Raw genomic sequence first — 24,378 nt, 5'->3', positions numbered from 1 at the left:
GGCTCATGGCAGCTTATGCCCGCTGCTGGGAGCCCCACTGCAGCCCACACCGTCGCCGGCAACTCATAGCAGCCCAACTTCAGGTCGAGTTCTTTGCCATCTTAGCTGTAGAGGGCAGCGTCACTGGCCCATGTGGGATCTGAACAAATGGCCCTGCTGCTCAGAGCCCGCACCCCCAAGCCAACTCTTAACCAATGAGCCACTTGGCCAGCCTATGGCAATTTCTTGAAGAACCAGCTTTTGCTTTGTATATTCAGGTTTGGGTTTGCAAGAAGAAATCCTGAAAGAACACACCTTTATGAGGAAAGATAAAATAAATTTATCTGTAGGGTCAAGCTACTTTAGATCAGTTTTAATTTAAAGCTCTACCATGGTACCTCTTAGTCTTCTGTCTAGGGACTAAATTCACAAGAGGTGGTATCAGACACTCAAAAGTTCTGGGATTTCTTAGTAACTCAGATTTATAACTATGATTATCTCCTAAATAAAATTGTGGTTACTTATACAAAGTAATAAGCTTTCTGTATCATAGTCTAGATTCGTTCATGCTCATTTTTCCTGAATGATATTTATGACTGCAAGCATAACTGTTTCCATGAAAATTTCCTGAAAGGAGCAGAAGTATTACTCAGATACACACTTACAGATACATGCTCAGAGGTATCTCAGTATACTGAATTTTCCAAAGATAAAATTGGAGGAATCTGGTAAATTTAAACATTGAAGATAGTTCTTGCCCTGGCTAGTTCTCTCTGCCTTACACAGCTTTTTCCAGAATACCTCATTCCCTCATTTCAAGTCTTTTACTCAAATTCACATTCTTGGAGGGCCTGTCCTGGGCACCCTATTTTAAATTGTAACCTGTCCCTCATACCTCACCTTATTTTCTCTTTATACTGCTGTACCTTTTCTTCTTCCCATAGTATTTATAATCTTCCAACATACCATATTAGCTATTTATTTTCTTATTTAGTGTCTGTTTCCACACTTGTAACCTCCATGAAAGCAGGCTTTTTTGTTCTGTTCACTGACATATCCCCAGAGCCTAGACCATGCTTGCCACACAATAGGTGCTCACTTAATACTTTCTAATGAAGGAGTTGCAACTGGAGTTAGAAAAAAATATACGAAGTTCATTTTTCTACGTGGCTATTTATGCTGTCAACATGTACAACTTTTCTTCTTTGGGGTGGCTGTGGAGATTAGACGTAAGATAAGTTTTCAGTGACCATATGCCATATAAATTTTAGTGAATGTATGACATAAATTGCTGGATTCAGTTAATTAATGCCCCCAAATTCATCAATTTAACAGGAAAAGAGAATCTTCATTTTGGCGTTATTCAGTAAACCTCTACTTGTGTTTTATCATACGCAGTTGTGGGTAAGAGGTTTTTTTTTAATTTTTAAAAATTTTGTTTTTTATTGGGGGATGGTGTGTTTTTCCAGGACCCATCAGCTCCAAGTCAAGTAGTAGTTTCAATCTAGTTGTGGAGGGCGCATCTCAGTGGCCCATGTGGGGATCAAACCGGCAACCTTGGTGTTATGAGCCTGTGCTCTAACCAACTGAGCTAACCAGCTGCCCCGCGGGCAAGAGTTCTTGACCACAATGCCCAGGACAGTCAGGCAAAGCTGCTTTTGCCCGTCCTCATATCCATGCTGCATTTTCAATGAGAATTTTACAGACTGATGGACCTCATGATGGACCTAGCCAAAGATTTTATAACTGGGAGAAAGATTAAACTCTAGAGATAGGATTTTTGGCATCACATGCCTAAAACTTTCCCTAGTGGGGCTACTTCTTACTGACAACCACCACACAGCTTGAGCCCCTTGACTGTTCAGACGAGTGCAGCTCTATCTCAGCTGAAAGGCTGGGTTTAGCTCTTACTGCCCACTTCTCTGCCCCAGGCAGCCACTAGGAGCCAAAGGAGGATGTTAACGAACAGAAGAACCTCCCAAAGCCCTTTCATAAAATTAAGCCCTTTAATTTGTACATATAGATTCCTTGGGAAGTTCCCTTTTCAAGTCAAGATCTAGGAGAGTCATGGGCTCAAGGCGGGACTAGAAGTTGAAAACCAATTACCTTAAGATCATTAGCTCTTGTCCGCCCAAAGTGGAAGGTGCACTTCAGGTCAAATAGCTGGTGAATATTTGCTCATGGTCAGTCAGGTTCACCCAAAGGCAAGTGTGTGGAATGGAGGTCAGATTCTTAAACAGTAGCTGGTTAGGAACAATCAGATTATGCCACATCTGTCCTGCAGATTCCCTTGAATGTCTGCTGCCATCAAAGAAATGATGCCAGTTTTATAAATCTGGGTTAGATCAGACTTTCATCTTGTGGCCAGGTTTGCTTTTCACCTCACCTCCAAGGCAGAGCAGCAACCTCCCAATACAGTACTGTTATCTCCACCTATGTGGCTGCATAGCCAATCTGCTCTCAGCTCAGACTTGCTGCAATAACCATTTTTTATTATAAAAATACTATAAGTTGCAAAAAGAATGAGCAGTGTACAGCATTAATGTCATGACATTCCATGGGTCTTTTAACTGCAGCATAAATTAGTCCAATAGTTAAATTTAATTCCTTTCTTTACTGCTACCCTAGTAATTAAATGACTATAAAAGGGACCTTTTTTCCTCCCACCATAAATAAGTCAGAAAAAAAAGACTATCTACCCATAACATTTTTGTTATCATTTTCTTTTAGAAATATCTAATTTGGAAGGCTTACTTATAGCATTTTTTTTTTTACAATTCCTAAACATGCTGTTTTTAGGTAGACCAGTATTTTTCAGCTCAATTCAAGGTGACTGTGTGTGCTGTCTGTGAAATGAATGTCCTGCGTCCTAAGAATTTTTATGAGTAAAGTGTTCAGATTATTGGTTCACAATGTCACTTCTCTCCGTATTCAAGCTAAGATATCTAAGTNTAAGTTGCAAAAAGAATGAGCAGTGTACAGCATTAATGTCATGACATTCCATGGATCTTTTAACTGCAGCATAAATTAGTCCAATAGTTAAATTTAATTCCTTTCTTTACTGCTACCCTAGTAATTAAATGACTATAAAAGGGACCTTTTTTCCTCCCACCATAAATAAGTCAGAAAAAAAAGACTATCTACCCATAACATTTTTGTTATCATTTTCTTTTAGAAATATCTAATTTGGAAGGCTTACTTATAGCATTTTTTTTTTTACAATTCCTAAACATGCTGTTTTTAGGTAGACCAGTATTTTTCAGCTCAATTCAAGGTGACTGTGTGTGCTGTCTGTGAAATGAATGTCCTGCGTCCTAAGAATTTTTATGAGTAAAGTGTTCAGATTATTGGTTCACATTGTCACTTCTCTCCGTATTCAAGCTAAGATATCTAAGTGACTTGTTTTCATAAAAGCTCTTGATTACTTACAAACATGGATCATGCTATTTTGCTTGTTTATTGCTTGTCAAAGTACTCACAAAAGGCTACCATTAAATTCACAGGAGTTCGGATAGCATATATACCTTCAGAATGACTAAACAGGACTTGAAATGCCTTTGACCATAAAGACCCAACTAGCCTGATTTTTTGCACTCGATTCTTATAATTCTGTTTTGTTTTGTTTTGTTTTTTTTTGATAAGTAATAGCACTAGGTACCATGTATTAAGTACTTATAATGTATCAGATGCTGCCAGTTTCAGTATTTTGATGATTTACAAGAAGCCTGAGAAGTAGGTGTTATTTTCCCAGTTTTTTTGAGGAGAAGACTGAGGCAGATAAAATGTAAAGTAATTTACTCAAGGTCCTGGACTCTTAGACATTTAGTCTATTTTTTCCCTGTTGTACTGCAGTGATTATCTTGCCTTTACCATATTTAAGGTTGTTTAGATTCCATGAAGTGGAACTGCAGGAGTAAAAGGTATAAATTTTTTTTCCAAGAGATATATCATTTTACCTTCCTACCAGCAAAATATGAGTCATTGTATCCTCACCTGGGTCAGGTATTATCATCTTCTTCTTTGCCTATTGGTAAACATCAAATAGTATCTGAGAGCTGTCTTTGATTATAGTATAATAATCCCAATCAACTATGTTTTATTTTTTATCAAAATATTAGTATATTATTGTTGGCATTATACTGACCTCAGATTAAGCTTGGCTCTTCCCAGAATCTGTCTGGAAATGTATGAATGAGTTTCAGAGATTCCATTGATTGCAGATGAGGGTACAGCTATTAGGTAGAAAGTGGGGCCATCGTAATGCCAGTCTCACTTTATACCTGTGTATTCTGTCCTTGCTTACTGTATGCATACAGTTACATTGAGAAAGCAATATGTTGGTCTCTATCCAGCAAGAACTAAAGAAATTGGATGTTGCTTCTCAATATTCCTGAGTACTGCTTGATACGGTATGCTACTGCAGAAGCAGCATACGCTGGTAGAAACAGAATCCTATTTCCAAAGAGAGGTTTTAAAAAGGCCAGTTTAGATTAATTTGTAGGATTCTTTCAGCTCCTGAGGGGGAAGAAAAAAAGCTAAAAATATATATAATTCTCACTGATTAGACTTAAAGTCAAGTGGGTTTGAAACATAGATTCATAGATAACCATTGGTTATTCTACTTAGCCTCTCAGTAATATAATTTTTCTTTTCCTTTAAGACACTTCCGAAACACAAGATTTTAAATATATCCAGTATATCATTTACCCATTCCTATGTCAGGAGCCCACTTTGGTATGAGGCCTTGGGCACACAAAGTTGAGTAAGACACAGTTCCTACCCTTCAGGATTACAGACCTGAAACCTTATGTGTGAAATACAGAGATAAGTGCTATAATAGCTGTGCAAAGGTTTATAGAAGAAAGGGGTAATCAGCTTGACCTAGAGGCAGTCAGAGAGCATCTTCACAGATCAACAAGATGATAAGGATAGGTGGGAAGGGCATTCAGGCCATGAGAATGACATAAAGACAAGATGAGACAAAAGAATGTGATGTCTTTTGAAAATCACAATATGGCGCAGCAAAGGATCTTCCAGGTGAAGTTATAAAACATGATTCCAGAGTAGACATAGGTAAAATCATTTAAATTATGTAAAAACATTTGGACATAGTCTGAGAGACAATATCAAATCTGTTGAAATTCCTGTACAGCTTATAACCTACCTATGACATTGACATTCCTATTTAAATAGGACAGTTTGAAAATATAATGCACTTGTCTTTGTGTGATTTAATGTTTATGTTTCTTTATATATAGTCTTGTACATGTGTCCTCAACAATTTTTCAACACTAGATTTTAGGATCTGAAAGCACAGGGGCATTGCATGTCCTTTTGGGCATCTAGAACTGCAGAATAAATGAGACTAAGTGGGAAGATACAAAGCCAGAAAATTGTGTAACATGCCAAAATCCTCCAGTATGTCTTACCATCCAGTGAACCAGGAAATATGGCTGTCAGCATACAAACAAGTAGGCAAACATCGGATTCGAAAAAGGTTTTGTCCGCTTCCAGCATGCAATGACTTTTGGGAAAGTATTCTCTGCAGACTTTAACTTCTTAAGGACACTGTTTTTCAGTTTATCTTCTTCAAGTTATTTCTCCCTATTAAAATAAATAGCCTTATGAATGTGACATAAAGAAAGGAATACTTTCTTGGAGAAATGGTGGATTTCAAGTACAAGTGATTATTTACGTGTTTAAATGTCAAAAAGAGCGATGATGGAGTGTGAGAGGAAGTTGGCAAAAGTGATGATAAAAATCACTACTGTTGAAAGGGCCAACTGAGAAGTAGTATAACATCCTAGATAAGAATAGAATGTAGTGGTTAAGCGCACAGTTCTGACATGACACTTGACTGTCGGGTTTTCATTCCAGCACTGTCACTTAAATCAGTGGGTTCTTACACAACTTACTGAACCTTGTTCCTTCGTTTCGCTGTCTGCAAGAGTGTGGGCTCTTTGAACTATAAATGAGACATTATATATGTCAAGTACTTGGAACACTAAGAACAGTGTCTGGAATATTGTAAGTGCTCAGTTTAAAATGAACTTTGACCAAATTCAAGCACACTTGTGCATTCTAAGCCAGCCCTCAGCTGGTGTCTATTATGGAGCAGTAAGTTCCTGTACCAGACATTTATGGGGGGAGCTGCAACCTGTGGATGCTCAGTAAACACTTTGAAATGTTATAGCATGTAGACATCTAGAATGTCACAAATTGGTTCAAAAACGGTTCACTGAAAGATGCATCTTGAATAAACACTTGTCAAATCCCTTATTTTTTACTTTTTTTTTTCTTTTGGTGGGAAACCTTTCTGTGTAAAGAATATTTTTACTCTTAAGTCTTGTTGCTTAGTAAATTGCTCTTGACAAATAGACAAGTAGAAAAGAGAATAGTAAATGCAGAGGCTCAGGTTTGCTATACAGAGCGATTGCTATCTGTTGACATAGCGTGTGCATGCTCTCATGAGTAATCTAAGGATCTAAGGACACAGTTACACTTAATGCACTTTCTCAAGGGGAATGCTCTTGGGAACATGAGCAGGCACATCAGCCTTCTACCTTTCAAAGAAACCATGAGTCACATACACGTTCGTCTCTCCTTAAGCATTTTTAATTCCTTCTGAAACTGTCTGATTGAAGAAAAGGTTGCTATGACAGTGCTATTTTGAGAATATCTTTTCTCAGAACCCATGCCTAATAAATTCCAGCGGTACCTTAGTCCTGGCTCAGGATTCATCTGACATGTAAGTGAAGAAGAAATTACTCTTGTCTCACAATCTAGTAGTAAAAGGAAACTTTTAAAAATAAAACCATTCCCCTTTAACTCTCTGAAGAAATGGGACCTATGTTCTTAAATTCCATGTTTTTTTTATAGATCTCAAGATTTTTCTAGTAAACGTTTTTGTCCCCAAAGGACTTTTTGTCATGTTTCCTGGCTTTGAACCTGTGAATGAAGGAAAAAAACAGCAAAGTGTAAGTCTCTGTGGAAAAGGATGTAAACAGATATAAAGATGAAAGTCTCCTAAACCAGCTTTGGACACTACCTGGCAGGTTTCATGCTGGTTCCCCTGTAGACACTGATGGTGTGCACAGAGTAGACAGCGGCTTCCTGTTCAGCACATTCAGCTTTGTACACAGTCCTCCCAGGGCAATCAGTGCTTCCCAATGTGGTAGAGTGTAGGGGAGCAAAGGCAGAGAGTAGCCAATAAAAATAATAATTTGTTCTTAGATTTAGAAAATAGTACAATTGCTTTGTTCATTACAATTGGCATACTTTATCATATGATAGCACCTATTTTTCATATATAATCTGAGACTTACAAAATGGAGCTAGTCCTACTGTTAATTTTTAAAAAGTTTTGTCATAGAAGCCTTCATTGTTATCAAATTGTCATGCTTTGAAGATTTAGAAGAGATGAGGTAAGACCATATAAGATTAATATGAGTTGTAAGTTTTGATAGTCTAATGTAGTTTTACAACATCGTCCCTTCGTCCAGGGCCAAGTTAGGATTGGCTCTCATGGAATTAGCATATACTATAGGATTGGTTAGTAGAGGGATGACTGGAAATAACTGAAATTCTACTTGAAGAATTTTAACTCTGTGTGTGTGTGTGTGTGTGTGTGTGTGTGTGTGTGTGTGTGTGTAGGGGGCAGGGTTTTCTTGGCAGTGACTAGTCTTCATTCCAGGTTATTTCTTTCTCTTGCCTAGACAGTTTGTAAAATGCAGTCTGGATGACATTCATGGCAAGGGAAGCATTGCGACAGATACACAGTTTGTAAAAACTGATCACTCTGAACTTCACAAGGCAGCTGGGCCATGGTTCCATTGAAGGCAGAAGTGAACCTAATTCTAGAACAGTGAAGGGAAAAATGGATCCAAATTGCTTGTTTTGTCTAGTTTATAATTTTAAATAGAACTGCCGATTTGAAAGGATAATGTTACTTGATTTACTCTGTGCTTGAAATCTGCTCAAAGCAATTCAGCCTGAATATACGTATCTGAAGTGTACGTGACGTCATTCCAACGAGTGAGCCTGTTTTTTGAGGCTATATCACATTTCTACGCATTCTTTAGTTTTCCAATTTCTCTTTTCTCAATCTCTTTCTTTATATTTCTCTTGGTCAGGGTTTCTAAACCCTGGCACTTGTTGACATTGGGGCTGGATAATGCTTTGTTATGGAGAGCCGTCCTGTGTAGCATTCAGGGCCTCTACACACTCGATGCTAATAGCCAACCTTCCTGCAGCTGTGAAAAAAAAAAAATGTCTCCAGACATTGCCAAATAGCCTCTGAGGAGCAAAATCATCATCCCCGGAGCCAGAACCACTGGAACAGATAAAAAGAGAAAAGGTCCACACACTGAGCCCTGGGACTCTGTTGTAAAAGAGTACAAAATGGCAATTTAGAACTTGTGACAATCAGGATAAATTGACTGCGTATTAATAATTTCTAATAAAGTATATTTTACTAGAAATCCTAAGCCTTGGTGCCTAGTCCAAAGTATGTAATAAATAAGGTATATGGTAATTAATGTATGATATATGACATATGATAAGTAAGATATATAATAAGTGCGTAACTAATAAGAGTTCAGGTACTGATTGATGTTTGTGAGTTTGGACAATCCCTAACAGTGTGAATCAGCCACTTGCATTCTAAAATGCTTTCTTGAGTTGGAGGGAAGAGGTGGGCTTTGGATCCAGCAAAATGAGAATAGAGATGAAAAGTTTGCCATCTGTACAGAATTCCTCTGTGTGCTGCAGTAGAAAAATGGCTTTAGACATTACTATTACTCAGGTTAATCCATGTGTTAAGATGAATATCAGTACCTCCAAAGATGTCAGTGTCTGAATACCTGAAATTTGTGAATAGTTACATGGCAAAGGAGACTTCGCACACGTGACTAGTTTAAGGAATGTGTGCTGAGAGATTATTCTGGAATATCTGGGTGGGCCCAATGTCAACCCATGGGCTGGACTGGAGAAACTTTCCAGACTGAGGTACTAGATTATCCATTGGGCTGAATGTAATTACAAGGGCCCTTAAGAGGGAGCAAGAGGATCAGAGTCAGAGAAGGTGGTGTGATGACACAAGCAGAGTGAAAAAAGGCAGTAGAGTCATGGAAACAAAGGTTGGAACAATGCAGTTTGAAGATGGAGAAAGAGGCCAAGAACCAAGGAATGAATGCAGGCAGCCTTTAGATGCTGGAAAAGGCAAGGAAACAGATTTCCCCCTAGAATCTCCAGAAGGAATGCAGTCCCGAGAACACCTTGATTTTAGTCCCATTAGACTCATTTTGGAATTCTGACCTCCAAAACTATAAGATGATAAATTCATCTTGTTTTAAGCTACTAAGTTTGTGGGAATTTGTTACAGCAGCAATAGGAAAATGTCATAATCCAATTCATAAGGCAATTTTTCCTCATTACCAGAGTTCTCAATGCTAGTGTCTGCAGCCTTAGCTTCTTATGCCGCTGAATGAGCACTCAGGTTTTGGAAGAACAATGGGAACACCCTAATCAAAATCTTGCCACATTATTATTTTCAAGAACAAAATGAAATGGAAAGTCCTTTCTTGGTCTCATGAGTGAAAAAAGGTCTGTCATTTTCACTTCTTGGCTAATAATATATTTCTTCTTGTCATTGCTAGTTTTTATGCAGGCTTAATTTCTTATGCAGATTTGATTTTGGGGACTCAAAAATTATTCGTGAGCTTTACCATGAAATAATCTTCATCACTGCTGAGCTGTTTTCCCCTCATCCAGAAATAACATTTGGAACATAGTTTCTCGTTGCTTCCCCTGCTCCCTTTCAGCATTTACACCCGGGGGAAAGTTAGTGTGGTATATTTAATCACCCAGCAGTTAAAACGAAAGCCTGTAATTTTTTCCTTGATAGTATTTTCTAGCTTCTTTACAATTGTCCGAAGCAATGAGTATAAACTAACCCTCTTTATAAATATAAGGAAATGGATCATCTTTCGGTTCAAACCTTAAGCTCTTGAGTAGAGAGAAAGAGATCTCAGATTTGGATATGTTTATGCTTGTTTATATAGTTGTCGGCTGTCATTTATATAGCAGCTGTCATTTTTATTTAAACCTGGGAAAATTCTATGTCTGAATTAGACTTAATCTTGTAAACCTGAAATCTGGTTTCCATTCCATTATGAATATTCATATGCTCTTCATAGTGTTTTTTTCACGTCTGGTTTCAGTCTCCAGTTCTCAGCTAAATCTATTATCAATCGAATATTCCAGGCCTCTTCAGAGGATGAAGACAAGCAGGAAACAGATTGTTATGTCTGACTGTAATTTTTATTTTTAAGTTTAAAAAATATTTTATATTTTATAAAATGTTTTATATTTCTGTGGTCAGCAGGCCGTTAGAGTGGATGACAAGATTTTATTTTTTAAAGCTTGCAGCCTTGACACAAGCCCTTAATTATATACTGTACAACCTTTGGTCCAAGAAAATTTCATATTCAGGGAAATAAATTACTAATACCTCATTGACATTATGTAATAGATTTTAATATTCTAAGAGGTAAGTTTAACCTGGTGAGGGCAGGGGGAAGGGGGTGTCACTCATCTGCTCTTACTTAATAGGAGCCATTTCAGACTTATAGTATGGTTTCCGTATTATCATTATTATCGTATTTTAAAATAATCTTAGGTGAACATTTCTTCATTGGAAAGTCAGATGAAAGCTTTCTTTTTATTCAAACAAAGGGCATTTCTTTAAGGGAATTAGCAAATGAAATTGCTGATGAAACCACTTTCTGGACTCTATTTCTGCTGCCTCTCCTGCTGAGAAATTACTGTTTTTTAAATGGCCACTAGAGTTTCACATTTTACCACAACTAGTATTGGTAGCTGATGTATATTATATAAGACAGTTACTTGGAAATTCTAACTTAAAGTGACATTCAGTACTGGAGAATCAGGGCGAGGATATTGAGAGTAATACTCTCAAACAAAACAAACTATAAATTATTTTGTCAATATACAGCTCATTATTAGTTTGCTTTGAGATGGGAGGAGATTTTTCTAATAAGGCCATTGATACACTTTTGGCTACATTTTTATTTGGAGGTGGTGGTAAGCTTTACTTTCTAAGGACATAAACTGTCACCTTCATCAAAGAAATAATTTAATTTTTTCTTTGATTTAGTATCTGCCAAAATCTTTGATTCTAGCTTTGAAACTAATTATTCCTGACGAGTTTTATAAAACCATGTCTTCTAAAACAAAGAAAAAATATTCTTGGATATCTCTAAGATTTAATACCTTGGGAAAGATATGGACATTTACTCTATATGACAAGTCAGGACATTGAGTTCAGGATATATCAGCTTCATTGAAATAATGCTATGATTGGGCCGGCCGAGTGGCACGTTGGTTAAGAGCTGGCTTGGGACGCCAGAGGGCCCCGGTTCAGATCCCACATTTGAGGGCCAGTGACACTGCCCTCTACAGCTAAGATGCTGAACAACAGCTCAACCTGGAGCTGGGTTGCCATGAGTCGCCAGCTACGGCGTAGGCTGCAGCCCCTGCTGCAGTGGGTTGCCATGGGCTACCATGTGTAGCCAGCAGCCAGTGTGAGCGGCCGCCCGGGGACTGATCTGTCTAGCCCGGGAAGAGCACAATGATGGTGCCAACTTGGGCCAGTGAAGCAACATCCTCCACAACTAGACTGAGGAACAAAAAGGACAGCAACTTGTCTGTTCCCCTTCCCCCAATTCCCCAGCGCTGTCCGCATCCCTCAGTTCCCCAATAAAAATCTTTAAAAAAAAAATAAATAAAAAAATAATGCTATGATTAGCTTGGCAATTTGCTATACTTTTCTCAGAACAGGAAAAAGGAGACTAGTCCTTTTTTAAAAAGTTAATTTTTAATTACAACTGACATACAGTATTACTAGTTTCAGGTGTATGACAAGATGATTTGGCCTTTATCTACCTTACAAAGTGGTCACTGTATTGATTCTTAAGGGAATGAAGCTTAAAGGTGGTCACATCTGATAATCCCTGTGAAGGGCAGCATCAGTTCATTAAAGAAGCTTCTTTAGTTCACACATGCACTTCAGTAACTCATGTAGCTGAAGATGCTGCCAATGTAGGCAGTGGGAATATGCCAGAGTATACTGATTTAGAGAGGTGTACCATCAAACTGTAGCCACATCTGCCCACTGAGATAGAAATATTTAATGCCAAGTTTTTTTGTGAGCAGATCATTTTTTATTCTGCCCCCTCCCAGTTCAAAGACTTCCAGTGCTCTCCAGCAGTTCTGGCTTAAACCAGCAGTTCTGCATTTATTTTTCTGGAGGCCACTAGCAGAAACTCTTCCTGCTTCTTCTCTCACCCAAGGCACATAATGATATACACATGACTCAATCTATGCTTATTTGTTTAAAAAGAGGGAAAGAAAAGAAAATTCAACCATGAATTTCAGTTACTGTAATTGTTAGTGGTAATAAATTAGTGGGCACATACCTCGCTACTGACTGCAACCTTGAGGCGAAGATGTCACTGAATGAAAGGTCATACTGCTCGCTGCAGGACAGCCAATAAGTCGAGTGACGAGGAGTTGGGGCAAGGAAAGGAACTTTATTTGGAAAGTCAGCAAGCCGAGAAGAGGGCAGACTAGAGAACCATATTGAGAAAATAGAGAATTCAGGCTTCTTTTATGTCAGGGTAAGGGGAACGGGAGGGGTTTATGGTCATGAGCTGTTTGATGACCACAGACATGTGGATGCCAGCAAGGGTCCGAGAGGGATGGTAAAACGTCTTTGTTTTTGATCAGCAAACTCAGTTTCCCATGGTTCCAATCATGAAGTTTTTATAAATCTTTTGATAAACAATCATTTTTGTATATACCTTCCTTGTCTCCTTGGGGAGGTACTTTGAGCAGGGAGGTTGTAACCTAGGCTACAGGTTAGATTCCTTTAATGATTAGCATATCTATGTGCAGGATTAAGCAGAAGTTGCTAACTGACAAGTTATGGGAACTGGACAGGCTCGAGCAAATAGAGTCAGAAAGACTGATTATTTTATTCTAATTCATACAGTCCTAACTCTGCTGCACAGTTTTCAGAGCTCCACACAATCTGACTTTAACCTGTTTCCAAACTGACTTTGTGCCATTCCCAACACAAAGTGTAGCTGATACACTTTCAACTTAGCTCGTGCCTAACGCTGCTGCCTCTTTCCACCCCAGATTCTGCTTGACTATGTCCTTTCATCCAAAACCTGAATAGTCCACATCAAAGCCCTCCTTCCACAGAGCATTTTCTCATGACGATGTCTCCTTCCTCAGAATTTTTATCAAACATTATTAACTATAATACACATTTTTTCTGCTTAACTAGATTAGCAGAGGCAGACTTTACTCTTACATAGGGACTGGCTATTGTTATTATTCAATGGCATACTAACCACACTGTAAATGAAAATGATAAAGTTCATTAAATTTTTTTTTTTTAAGATTTTTATTGGGGAGTTGGGGGAGAGAAACAGTGTTGGGAATTGGGGAAGGGGACCAGCCAAATTGTTGTTCTTGTCTTCGCTGTGGAGGGTGCCAGTCGCCATCTGGCTGCCCGTTGGCAGCTCGTGGCCTCTAAGCTCAAGGTGCTGTGTTACAATCTCAGTTGCAGGTCAGCGTAGCCACCATCCCATGTGGGAGTTGAACCAGCAGCCTTGTTGTTAAGAGTGCACGCTCTATCCACGGAGCCATCCCAGCGGCAGCTCAGCTAAAGGTGCCGAGTTCAGTCTAAATTGTGGGTGGGAGTAGCCCACCATTGAACAGGCAATCTTGTTACACCAGCTGAGCCATCCTGCCACCTGTTGGCAGCTCAGCGACAGCTCAGCTTGGGTGCAACATCACTGGCCCATGTGGGAATCGAACCAGCAGCCCTGTTGCTCAGAACCCGCGCGCTTAAGCCAACTCTTTTTTTTTTTTTTTTTAGCTGAGCCATCCTGCTACCTGTTGGCAGCTCAGCGGCTGCTCAGCTCGGGCTGGACTCAAACCGCTGTTGCTCAGAGCTCAACTCTTGAGCGAGCTCTTAACCAACTGAGCCACTCGGCCAGCCCAAGTTCATTAAATTTTGAATGGATGAATGGATGGATGGGATATTTTTTATCAGCAATTGATGATATCTAAGGAAACAATGACAATTAATTGGTATCTTGCCAATTGATTAAACAGATGGCATTTTTATGGGTGTATGTGTGTTTAACATTTTGGAAGTATTTTTTCCCCAAAGATCCTATTTCCAGTTGTAAAAAGAAAGTCAGTAAGAAAACAGAATTTATCAAGATTTTTTAAAAGTGACAAGGGGAAAAATTATATGATAACAGATAAATACACACAACAGACCTGTTCTAAGAGGAGTATACTCTCCTAGAAATGGATAGATATGTAGCCAATTTACTGAACATACTAAATGTAACCCTACTTTGATCATGGCCTACTTCAATAGGAAAACTGAATTGCAAAATAATGGTTTTCACACCTTTTTAAAAAGATAAATAAGGAGAACCTGTGATCTTTAAATTAGCATCTGAGGGGAAAGCAGAATGAGAGCTATTTGCAACTCAAAGAACCTCATAAATCACACATTATTTGGTTTTCTGGGTCAAACATAACAGATTAGAATAATACCATTTACTGTAGTCATGGCTTTGTCTTGCAGTTATAAAGTGGTCATTCATTTGTATTAATTATGGATATATGCCATTATTATTCATGAAATTAGTCTTTGTCAGAATTTCTGGGCACAGAGTTAGTTTTCAGTTATAATTTACTTGTGAATAAAAACTGGTAGAAAATACCCATTGTTTTTGAAAAAGAAAAATGCCTTTGTGAAGTCTTAGGGGTCTTGAAGTCTCAAGAATGACAGAACCCAGCCCTGGCTAGAGCTCCAACAGCACAACTCCAAGATCCCTTTCAAGAAAACCTTCCTTTTTATTCTTATCAGATTGTAACCACCATAGACATCCACTGAATGTATTGTTGACAAAAAGCAATGTGTTATTTCCTTCAGTTTCTGAGTCTCCAATTTATCTGTGGCCTTCACATTACTTTCAGAACCTTGAATTTTTTTCCTGCCTGGAATCAGCAACTAAACGAAAGGAGAAATCTTAAAAGAGATGTGGCCTCACCAATTAGCCGTTTTCTCAGCTTCAGACTTTTCAGCTTGGAACATGAAAACTTTCAATACACTGAGTAGATATCAGTCAAAGCAGGAGATGCTTTTAAGTCTCTTTTTCTTTTCTCCCTGGCAGCTGAATTTTCACTTTCACAACTCGTTGTACCTTACACATGTACGGTAGCTGCGAAACAAGGTCACTTCAAGATAAAGCCGCCCATGCCATCTCCTCAAGGTGTTCGTTAGCGATTATCCTGTTGAAATGCTACCCACATGAAAGTTTCACCATTCTCAAATAAAGCTTGTTTGATTCTTAAAGGCGTACAGGTCTGTTGGCAGAGATCTTGATGTGACTACTAAAGAAACTGAAGCTAAGTGCTGGTTTCAGTGGAACCCCAGGAGTTGAAAAAAACAACAACAACACAGCATTTGAATGTATGCAAACTCTTTGAGAGTGTTATTTGATTGGACAATAAATGCAAATATTGACCAGCTACTCTGCTGGTAAGAATAGAAAAAAACAACTCTTAGGCATGTTTTGGAACAAGGTATCATGATAAAGAACGCCAAATCTCAAAGGATAAAGGATAAAACCATTATTTGTTTTTATTAATTATGGACTAATTTCTATTATTCATGTTGATGACAGACATGGAAGGGGAGAAAGGGTAAATACAAGCACAACAAGCTCGAACAAAGCACATCAGTATTTCATTTGGACGGTCTTTATTTGGTTGGTTACCTTGTAATTATAGCTATAGAATGACCATCCTGAGAAGCATTTATAAAGCACCTACAGTTAAGGGTTGTGCTCTATGATATACATTTAAGACTTATTAAACAAGAAGAGTCCATACCATCTAGAAACTGCTAGTTATGAAAAAATGTAGTGTTGCATTATACCCAGCTATGGAGGCCTGCCAGAATAGGAAGGATTGCTGGATCACCATTGAGACATTAGGGAAGTCATTTATCTACATTAAATAGTAAGTGGGCTAGCAGCATGTCATTATTCATCTTGACTATAATTGAACCTTTACCAAACAGATGCCAGGACAGGAAGGCAGTTTTAATTCATTTAACCACCCAGTTTGCTAAAGAAAATCTTATCTTCTAAGCACAATGGGAAAATCATAATACATACAACTATAAATAAGACATTTTGATTACTCAATTGAGGATGTAAGAGTTAATATAATACTTCCTTAAAATGATTCTCTCATAGAAGTTTAATTCTAAATTAACCCAAAGCATTATTTGAATTTTACCACCATAGATTTATATAGTATACAATGAGCAACATTTTTGTTACAGCATTTATACTTAAACAAATTCACGATTTTGACTGCCTGTGACCCAGATATAGCCTAGACAATTAATTTATGCTTACCTACCTCCTTGTTCACAGCCATGACAATTTTTGGTAGTTTTGACCAGTATGCAGTATGTAGCTATGTGACCGTGAGCAACCAGTGTCATCAGCACCTCCTGCCCCCAATTCTCTCTTCTGTAGAACAAGAAAATTGGGCTCCATCTCTAGGGTCCCTTGCAATTCTCATATTCTCATTTCTCTGTTGATTGACTTGGTTGATTGACTTGAAATCTCATTCTAGAACTGAAGAAGTTAGACAAAACAATACCGAGGGAAGGTTTTTATTATTTTCTTGGTACTTTGAGACACATTATTTCCCCCTTAATGGCTACAGTGATAGGATCATATAATGACATCCATTTAACTTGGTTCATAATTGCAAGTAACACTCAATCTAACCATAACCAAAACCTGAAGTGGATTGAACAAGCAAGAGAAAGAATGACAACTAACTATAAGGAAAAATTTTCAGTGGTAGATATAGGTAATTTGTTCTCCAGGAGATGAAGGGGGTTTGGATCAAAGTATTCTACGCCCAGAAAATGTGATCTTTGAAGCATGAAGGTGTGGAGATTTCCTCTTGCTCTTCTCACAGTTAAACAATGTGTACTACACAGTTACACAATGACCATGGACTTCAGTGGGAGGGCTTAAGGGATTTTTAGAAGATAACACATCGGGTACACCCTTTCTCCCCCATCCCCAAATGCTTACCACAAGACAGCGGAGAGATCTGAAGCTACTTAACCTCTAAACCTGGCTCCTTAGCCATAAAATGAAGATGTGCTTTATCTGCATTAGGGATGATTGGAGAATTAAATGATGAAGCTTTTAAACACTATTTCTACCCATAGGAATCACTCCCTAAGTGATAATACTATGAATATTGTCACTTATCATTACCTTTATCATTTAGAAAGGAATATATACTATTTAACATTACTATTCCCTGCATTAAATTGATAGAATTTTGGTTTTCTTTAGTGAGTCTTTGCTTACATGAGTTTAAATGCTGATAGTAATTCTGACTCTAAAACTAATTTAATATCGTACACTTGCAAAATTCAAAAAAGTAAAGCAATAAATATGTTTATAACCAAAAGTACTTTTTTCTTGAAATGTTCAATAGTTAAGTTACCACATAATTGTTCCACTTTTTCTCTTCTCTTTGAAGTATAGAAATAGTCTCTTTCTGGAGGAAGAAAATGGATCATGTTTTTTGAGACTATTTTATTCCTTAGTTATTAATGTATTACTGGGAATGTACAACTGTTCACTCACTCAGTGTTTGCTGAGCACCCATGTTCACAGGTGCATAATTATTTTCCCCTGTCAAAATATTCCATATGACAAGACTGTCATCATTCAACAAATATTTAATAAGCACTACTGTGTACCAGGTCTTGTGTTTTCAAGGGAAGAGTTTGCAAACCTCAGTGGAAATGATTTATTCCATCCTTATTTATGGGTTGATTTCTGGAATCACTTGCTTTATTTGGTGGTGTTCACTAAGTAGGTCACTTGCATTCATTGAAGTAGGAGTGTTGATTGTGTAAATAAGATCCCTCATGAGTCAGCAATACGTGTCAGTGGTTGGGGGAACATATGAAGCATTTTACAAATAATGCTGTGCAAGTTAATGCACTTTGCTATTTGTACTCTGTGTTGTAGCTTACTTTTCAACCCTTTCAGTTTTAATCTAATTGAGTGGAGAATACCCATTTTAAGGGAAACATTGCTTTTTTCGGAAGTATACTCAGATGTTTAAATTATTTACAAGGCCTGTTACTTTTTTATTGAATTGTAGTCTATAGTAGTTTTTTGTGCTTGTTCTTTTTGGCATTATCAATACTCTTGTACACTTCTCCTTGGCACAGTAATAAGCCAGCAGGACCTGGAGATTCTATTTGATATTTTAGCCATTTCCTAAGAGTCCCACCTAAACTTGACTACCAAAATGAGAGAAGGAGCCCTGCTGTGTTCTGTCATCCCTTTTGTTAATCTTGTTTTCTGTCTCCACCATTAACATTGTTTTTGTTTGTTTTTTTTTGTTGTTTTTAAAAATTTTTTTTTATTGTTAGTTTCAGGTGTACAGAACAATGCAATAGTTATCCTTTTCACCCTCACAAAGTAACAACCCCCCTCCCCTCATGTATTGCCCTCCCACCCCCAATATCATACTTATCTGTTACAATTCCATTGATTCCATTCCCACTCTCTACTCCATGTCCCGTGACTATATGTATATATAATTATAGTTGACATACAATATTATTCAACATCAGCTTCAGAAATACAGTGCGGTGGTCAGGACTTAACATTGTTTTGATTCTGTTTGTTTCCTGGGGAATTTTAAAGCAAATCTAAGACGTATACTTTCACCCATAAATATTAACTAACTACTTTGAAATTATGACTAACACCTTTCTGGTTTTATTTTAAATGTCTTTTTCCAATAAGGATCCAAAAAAGCTCTACTTATTATATTTGATTGTTATGTCATTTTATATGTATACATATTATATTTGACAGTTTAGCTGTCCCAAAGTTTGGATCTATCCCTTGTGTTTCCCATAAACAGCTAGTAATCAGATATTTTATTTGATTCAAGCTCACAGTTTTAGGCAAGTGTATGTACTTTAAATGGTTCTGTGTTCTTCCTTAAGGAAGAATTCAACAGTGCTGTGTTGCCAAGTGGACTAAACCTTGTGAAGGGGGCACATTCCCAAGAAAATATTTTCAGTGCTTACAAAGAAGGGTCTGTTATAAAAGTTGATGAATAATAAATAAACGTAAATTCCTAATGGATGAAAATAAATTACTTAAATCTTTTTCATAGGATTTTCATTTTCTGTTTGTTCATAGGAAGAAATCTTTCCTGTTTTCTGCTCTGTATGCTGCCTTTATCTTTGGTGGTCGGCACCTAATGAACAAACGGGCGAAGTTTGAACTGAGGAAGCCTTTAGTGCTCTGGTCTCTGACTCTCGCAGTCTTCAGGTAGGTTTTTTTTCACTTTCCTGATAAAATCCATGCACTTCATCAGACTTGGCTGAAAGAAGCAACAATCAAGCATTTTATCTTACATGTAATATTTTTGGTTATTGAATGGATTGACAATATAAATAAAGCCATGTCTAGAGAGCAAGACTTCCTTGCAACCAAAGTTGCCATACTATCTTCAGTCTTTTATTTTGAGAGTTTCTCAGGCCACCTCCTTTCTTGTCCAAACTGCTCATGTAATAATCCAACTTATGTCTTAGGACTAGACACAGTGCGTCAGTTCCCTTGTTTTTGTTGCCTCAAAATGCGAGTAGATGAAGGGCTAAATGAAAAGCCACACCAGTAAACTATTGAAGTCTATGATTCAGCATAGGGTTTGAATGTGATGGGTGTGCTGTTACTGACAAATACTTAATCAAAAAATGGCCCTCAGACATATGTCCAGATACTGGATACATATCTGTATCAATCTTATTAGAGAACGCTTTTGTTCCGCATCCCCAAAAGCACCATCTACCCCATGCCTGAACTGACTCACAAGGATGTGTTGATGCAGCCAGTTCTTACTTTGTATCTGGTAGAACTCTTTATAGAGACTGTCAGGACCAGGCCTGGTCTCGCTTGGGGCATCTGCCAGCCAACATTCAGACTCAATCCTGGAAACTTGAAGGAGCATTGTGTAATATTTGGTGATCTAGGCAATCACAAGTCTAATTAGTACACAGCTGGTATCCAAACAGGTACCAGAATTTACCGTTCTATTGGTGTTTTGCTTGTAAAAACCAGCAAGTTTATAGCTAAGCTTGGGGGGCAGGAGAAGCAGATGTAGACATACTACAAAATAGAAAAAACATTCATTTTAATATTTATGAGTGTTCTTTTTTTTTTTTACATTACATATTAACTGTTCTACCACTAAACAAAAATAGATGGTATCATTAAAAGGCTCATTAGTCACTTAAGTCTTAATAACATTTATCAAGAAGAGGGTTTTCACAAATTCTGATGATCTGTACATTTCCATTATGTTGGTTCCTGGCATCTAAACACTCATTTGCATGCTCCTACAGAATATTCTCTATTTTGGTGCATTTTGTAAGGTACTGTATTTGAAGTATTCATGGCTGCGATCTATCACTAAAGACTTCTTCCATTTCAGTCTGCGTCAGGGCATGATTCTCTAACACAAAGTAGCATTTTCATCTTTATTTACATTTAAGGTTCATAGAGTATGCCTCACTGAAAGGATTTTGATATTTGAAGAAAGAATTATCTTTATCCTAATGATGCCTTTCAACATTTTACTGAGTTTTCAACATCCCCTGAGCCTTTATCTTTTGTTTTTCTAAAACTTGAACACATGTAAGTGGAGAAAAAAGTACAAGAACCCTCATTCACCCCTAGCCCTGCTTAAATAATTATCAACACTTGGTTAATCTTCTTTCATCTATATCCCTGCCAACTTCCTCCTTTCCCCCAAATTATTTGGAAATAATACAAGCTGAAATATTTCTGAATTAAATGATACCATTTCTTTAAGTACTAATTTTTAAAAAATTGACCACAGTATCATCTCACCTAAATTAGTGATGATTCTTAATTTTTAAGTGCTCAAATTTCTCCAGTTGTCTCATAAATAAATTTTTTTTTTTACAATTATTTTTAAGAATCAAAGTGTGGATCAAAGTAAAATCCACACATTTCTATTGGTTGATTTTTTTTTTTTTTAATTTGGAGGCTTCCACCTTCCTTTCCCCACTCCCCAACTCCCACTCCCGTTTCCCCAGACTGGATTTTGCTGATTGCATTCTTCTGTCCCCTGTACGCCTTATTAGTTGGTAGTTAGATCTAAAAGTTTGATTATATTCAGGTTTAACATTTGACAAGACTTTCTATAAGTAGAAATTTGCCTTTATCAACTCATCAGTTATCCTGAAGTATATATAGTTATTATAGCAAAGGCATGATAAGTGCTTGATTCTTTGGCCATATTTAGCCATTTCAAAAAATAATTACCTAGCATGAAATAATAACCTTATCTTCTTAAGTCTTATTATGAACTCATGGATATTTATACTTTATGTGTCAATGATTTGGGGGTGAATTAGATTTTGGTATATTTAGTACATTGCTATGATTCTTTTGGATGCTAAATTATCCCATCTTTGGCCAGTGGGAATTTCTTCAAGTTGACTCCCGAATCCTTTCACATGTACCAAGTAGTGTTCATAGCTTGATTTGGGGGTGAGGGGGGGAATGACAAGATGTTTCAGGCCAGCATATTGTATATTTTTCATCCAGAATTAGAATCAGCCATTTCTCTAAGGAGCCCTAGTTTCTTTTGGATAGTATTTAGAAACACTGTGTGAGTATTAGGGGTAGTTATTGGCACTAAATTAGTTCTTATTTCTAAGACTTTTAGAGGCCAAAAATAGAAAATTATTTTATTTTGAAAAGAAATGTATCCAGAGTTGGTACTGATATTTCCAATTCATATTTATGACCAGAGAGTTTTTACTTAACTAACTATTTATATCTCCTTCCTCCCATGCCAAAACCCAAGTTCCCGGTGTCCTTCAGTAATTACCCATTTTCATCCTACAATGCATATACAATAGTCATTAACAATACTTTATATTTTCAAGAGTCACAAGTTCTTCTTGTTTCCTCTTCCATTTCCTTAATTCTGTTAGTTACTTTACTTCCTTCAGAACCATGTTTTGTATAAAATTTTAAAAATCAGAACTATATAGAGAAGTCTGAAAATGTATAGTCTTGGGTCTTGTAAAAATTGATCATAATATTCTAATCAGGAATTTGGAAAACATCAATAATGGAATCCTATTGTTGTGTTAAATGAACATGGTTCCATGTTACGGAATGCTGGTGGACAATGCATTGAATGGAAAAGGCTAAATACAGAATGATATTTTTAATATAATGTTTATGTAAATTATACTCCTAGACACAAAACATCTATATGTTGTTCATTAATACATTCAAATATTTGTAAAAGTATCTAAAAAGATACTAGAAGAAAATATACTCAATTCTTACATTTATGGAAAGGCAGAGGAGACATGTTTTAATTGAATGCCTACTACTTACTAGAAAATAAAACAAAAAATTTCAGTGCTTCTAGAGCGTGGTTCTAGTGGACTGGCAATTTAGAAATAAAAAGGATTTAATTTTTTTTTACAATGTGTTATCTTATTCAAAACAAATGAAGAAGCAAGTGTAATAATGTTGATAATCTCAATTCTGGGTATTGGGTGTTTATTATTATTTATGTTTTTCTGCATATAAAACATTTTCTAAAATATACACACATATATATCTGATCTTATGCAATTCTTGGGTATCTCAAGTGATAGTCACTATTTTTATTTTGGAATCCAAATATCTTTTGAATGAAGTTGATATAAAGAATTAATAATAAGCTCTTCTCACAAACAGATGTTTTGGTGAATATTAATAAGAATTTCCCTATTTTGGTCATATACGATAGCTTCATTATTACAAGGCTGTATTTCTGTAGAAAAGTTTGAAAGGCTCTTACCTTACTATAATTCACAAATTTTCAAATCCATCTGTAAATGGTGTCAACTATAGAAGTGTAGAAATTCCTTGCTCAGGAGACATTCTTGTATTAGATGGCCTGTATCTACTCTAATTCCCTTCTCTTTGCCACTACAAGATATCATTGATTTTGAAAAAGAAGAAAAGAGAAAGGGAACCAAATTTTTCACTCAGAGGAATTAGAAATGAGGAGAAGAGAGGAACAGTAAGATTTTTTTGAAAATTACTGAAAAGATTATTTTTCATGTATTTTGCTGCTTAAGAATAATTTCTATTCCCCAACTTGTCAAGCTTGCCTGTTAGATTTTTATAGTAGCCAGAGACCCCACTGTGACTAATTTCCAGATGCCACACACTGTATTGACTCATGATCTAAGACCACTAAGATGGGAATTAATTTGGATATGCAGAGTACTTAAGCAAAAATTAAAACACTATCTTTATATCAGTCTAGTTCAGAAAATGGTAGGATTTTTTTGTATAGTTTAGCAAGAATTACCTATAGAATGTTTTTCTTGTTTCTCTTTACCTTTGGATGTCTACTGAATATGATAGCAGTCTTCATACAGGCCATATACAATTTAATTTGTTGAAAGCTGTCATAAGTTTTGATGGAGTAGATAGAATATGATCAACTCAGTTTTCACCAGGCCTGCAATGGATTCATTTCATTTGAGAATGATGTCTCTTGTTTTATTGTTTTGACAGTTTTGCCCCTTTACCCCTACCTTGTCCCCGCTCTCAGATCCAAGCCATCAGCTTCTGGTGTCAATAAATCTTTACGAATATGACTGGGATGATGACATAACTCCCTACTTACAACCTACAGCATCCCACCCAACCAAAGGACTAGCATTTCCTTGTTTGATAAGATAATTCCATGTGGCATTTAGCCCTAGATGTTTGAACATTTTCTTAGGGTGACTACTGAAAAATTCTACTGTTTTGAATTAGTAAATCCTTTAGATGAGATTGTTCCTCGTGACAAATGGCATCAAGCCCTTTGAAGTGCCTATGATCCATTTCTTTTCAGATACTGCTGAGTCATTAAATCATGTTGCTGTGTCATCCTAGCTGTTACTACAGTTGATTTGTAAAGACTTTCTATGCATGATATTTATAGAACTCCAAATCCTTCTAGATTGTGGGTACAGATAGAAGTTCCAAGGAGCCCTCTTCTAGGTCTCTGACCCAGAGCAGGTCAAAGCATGTTGTCTAGTCAGTGCACGTTAGAATGAGATAATTACTTTGTGCTGCATATTTATAGATGCCAGTATTACACTTGCTTCAAATTTGC

General features: G+C 37.0%; 1 protein-coding gene across 3 annotated transcripts in view; it reads left to right on the top strand.

Moving 5' to 3' along the window:
- Positions 1-24,378, top strand: part of ELOVL6 (ELOVL fatty acid elongase 6) — a 128,461-nt gene that overhangs the window by 65,044 nt on the left and 39,039 nt on the right. For all 3 annotated transcript variants that reach the window (XM_019636083.1, XM_019636082.1, XM_019636084.1), the window contains one exon: positions 19,368-19,499. In XM_019636083.1, coding sequence (XP_019491628.1) covers positions 19,368-19,499 — 132 coding nt within the window. The remainder of the gene's footprint in view (positions 1-19,367; positions 19,500-24,378) is intronic.

The sequence above is a fragment of the Hipposideros armiger genome, unplaced genomic scaffold (genome assembly GCF_001890085.2).
Source record: "Hipposideros armiger isolate ML-2016 unplaced genomic scaffold, ASM189008v1 scaffold_26, whole genome shotgun sequence".
NCBI lineage: Eukaryota > Metazoa > Chordata > Mammalia > Chiroptera > Hipposideridae > Hipposideros > Hipposideros armiger.
This window is presented reverse-complemented; position numbering and strand designations above follow the sequence as displayed.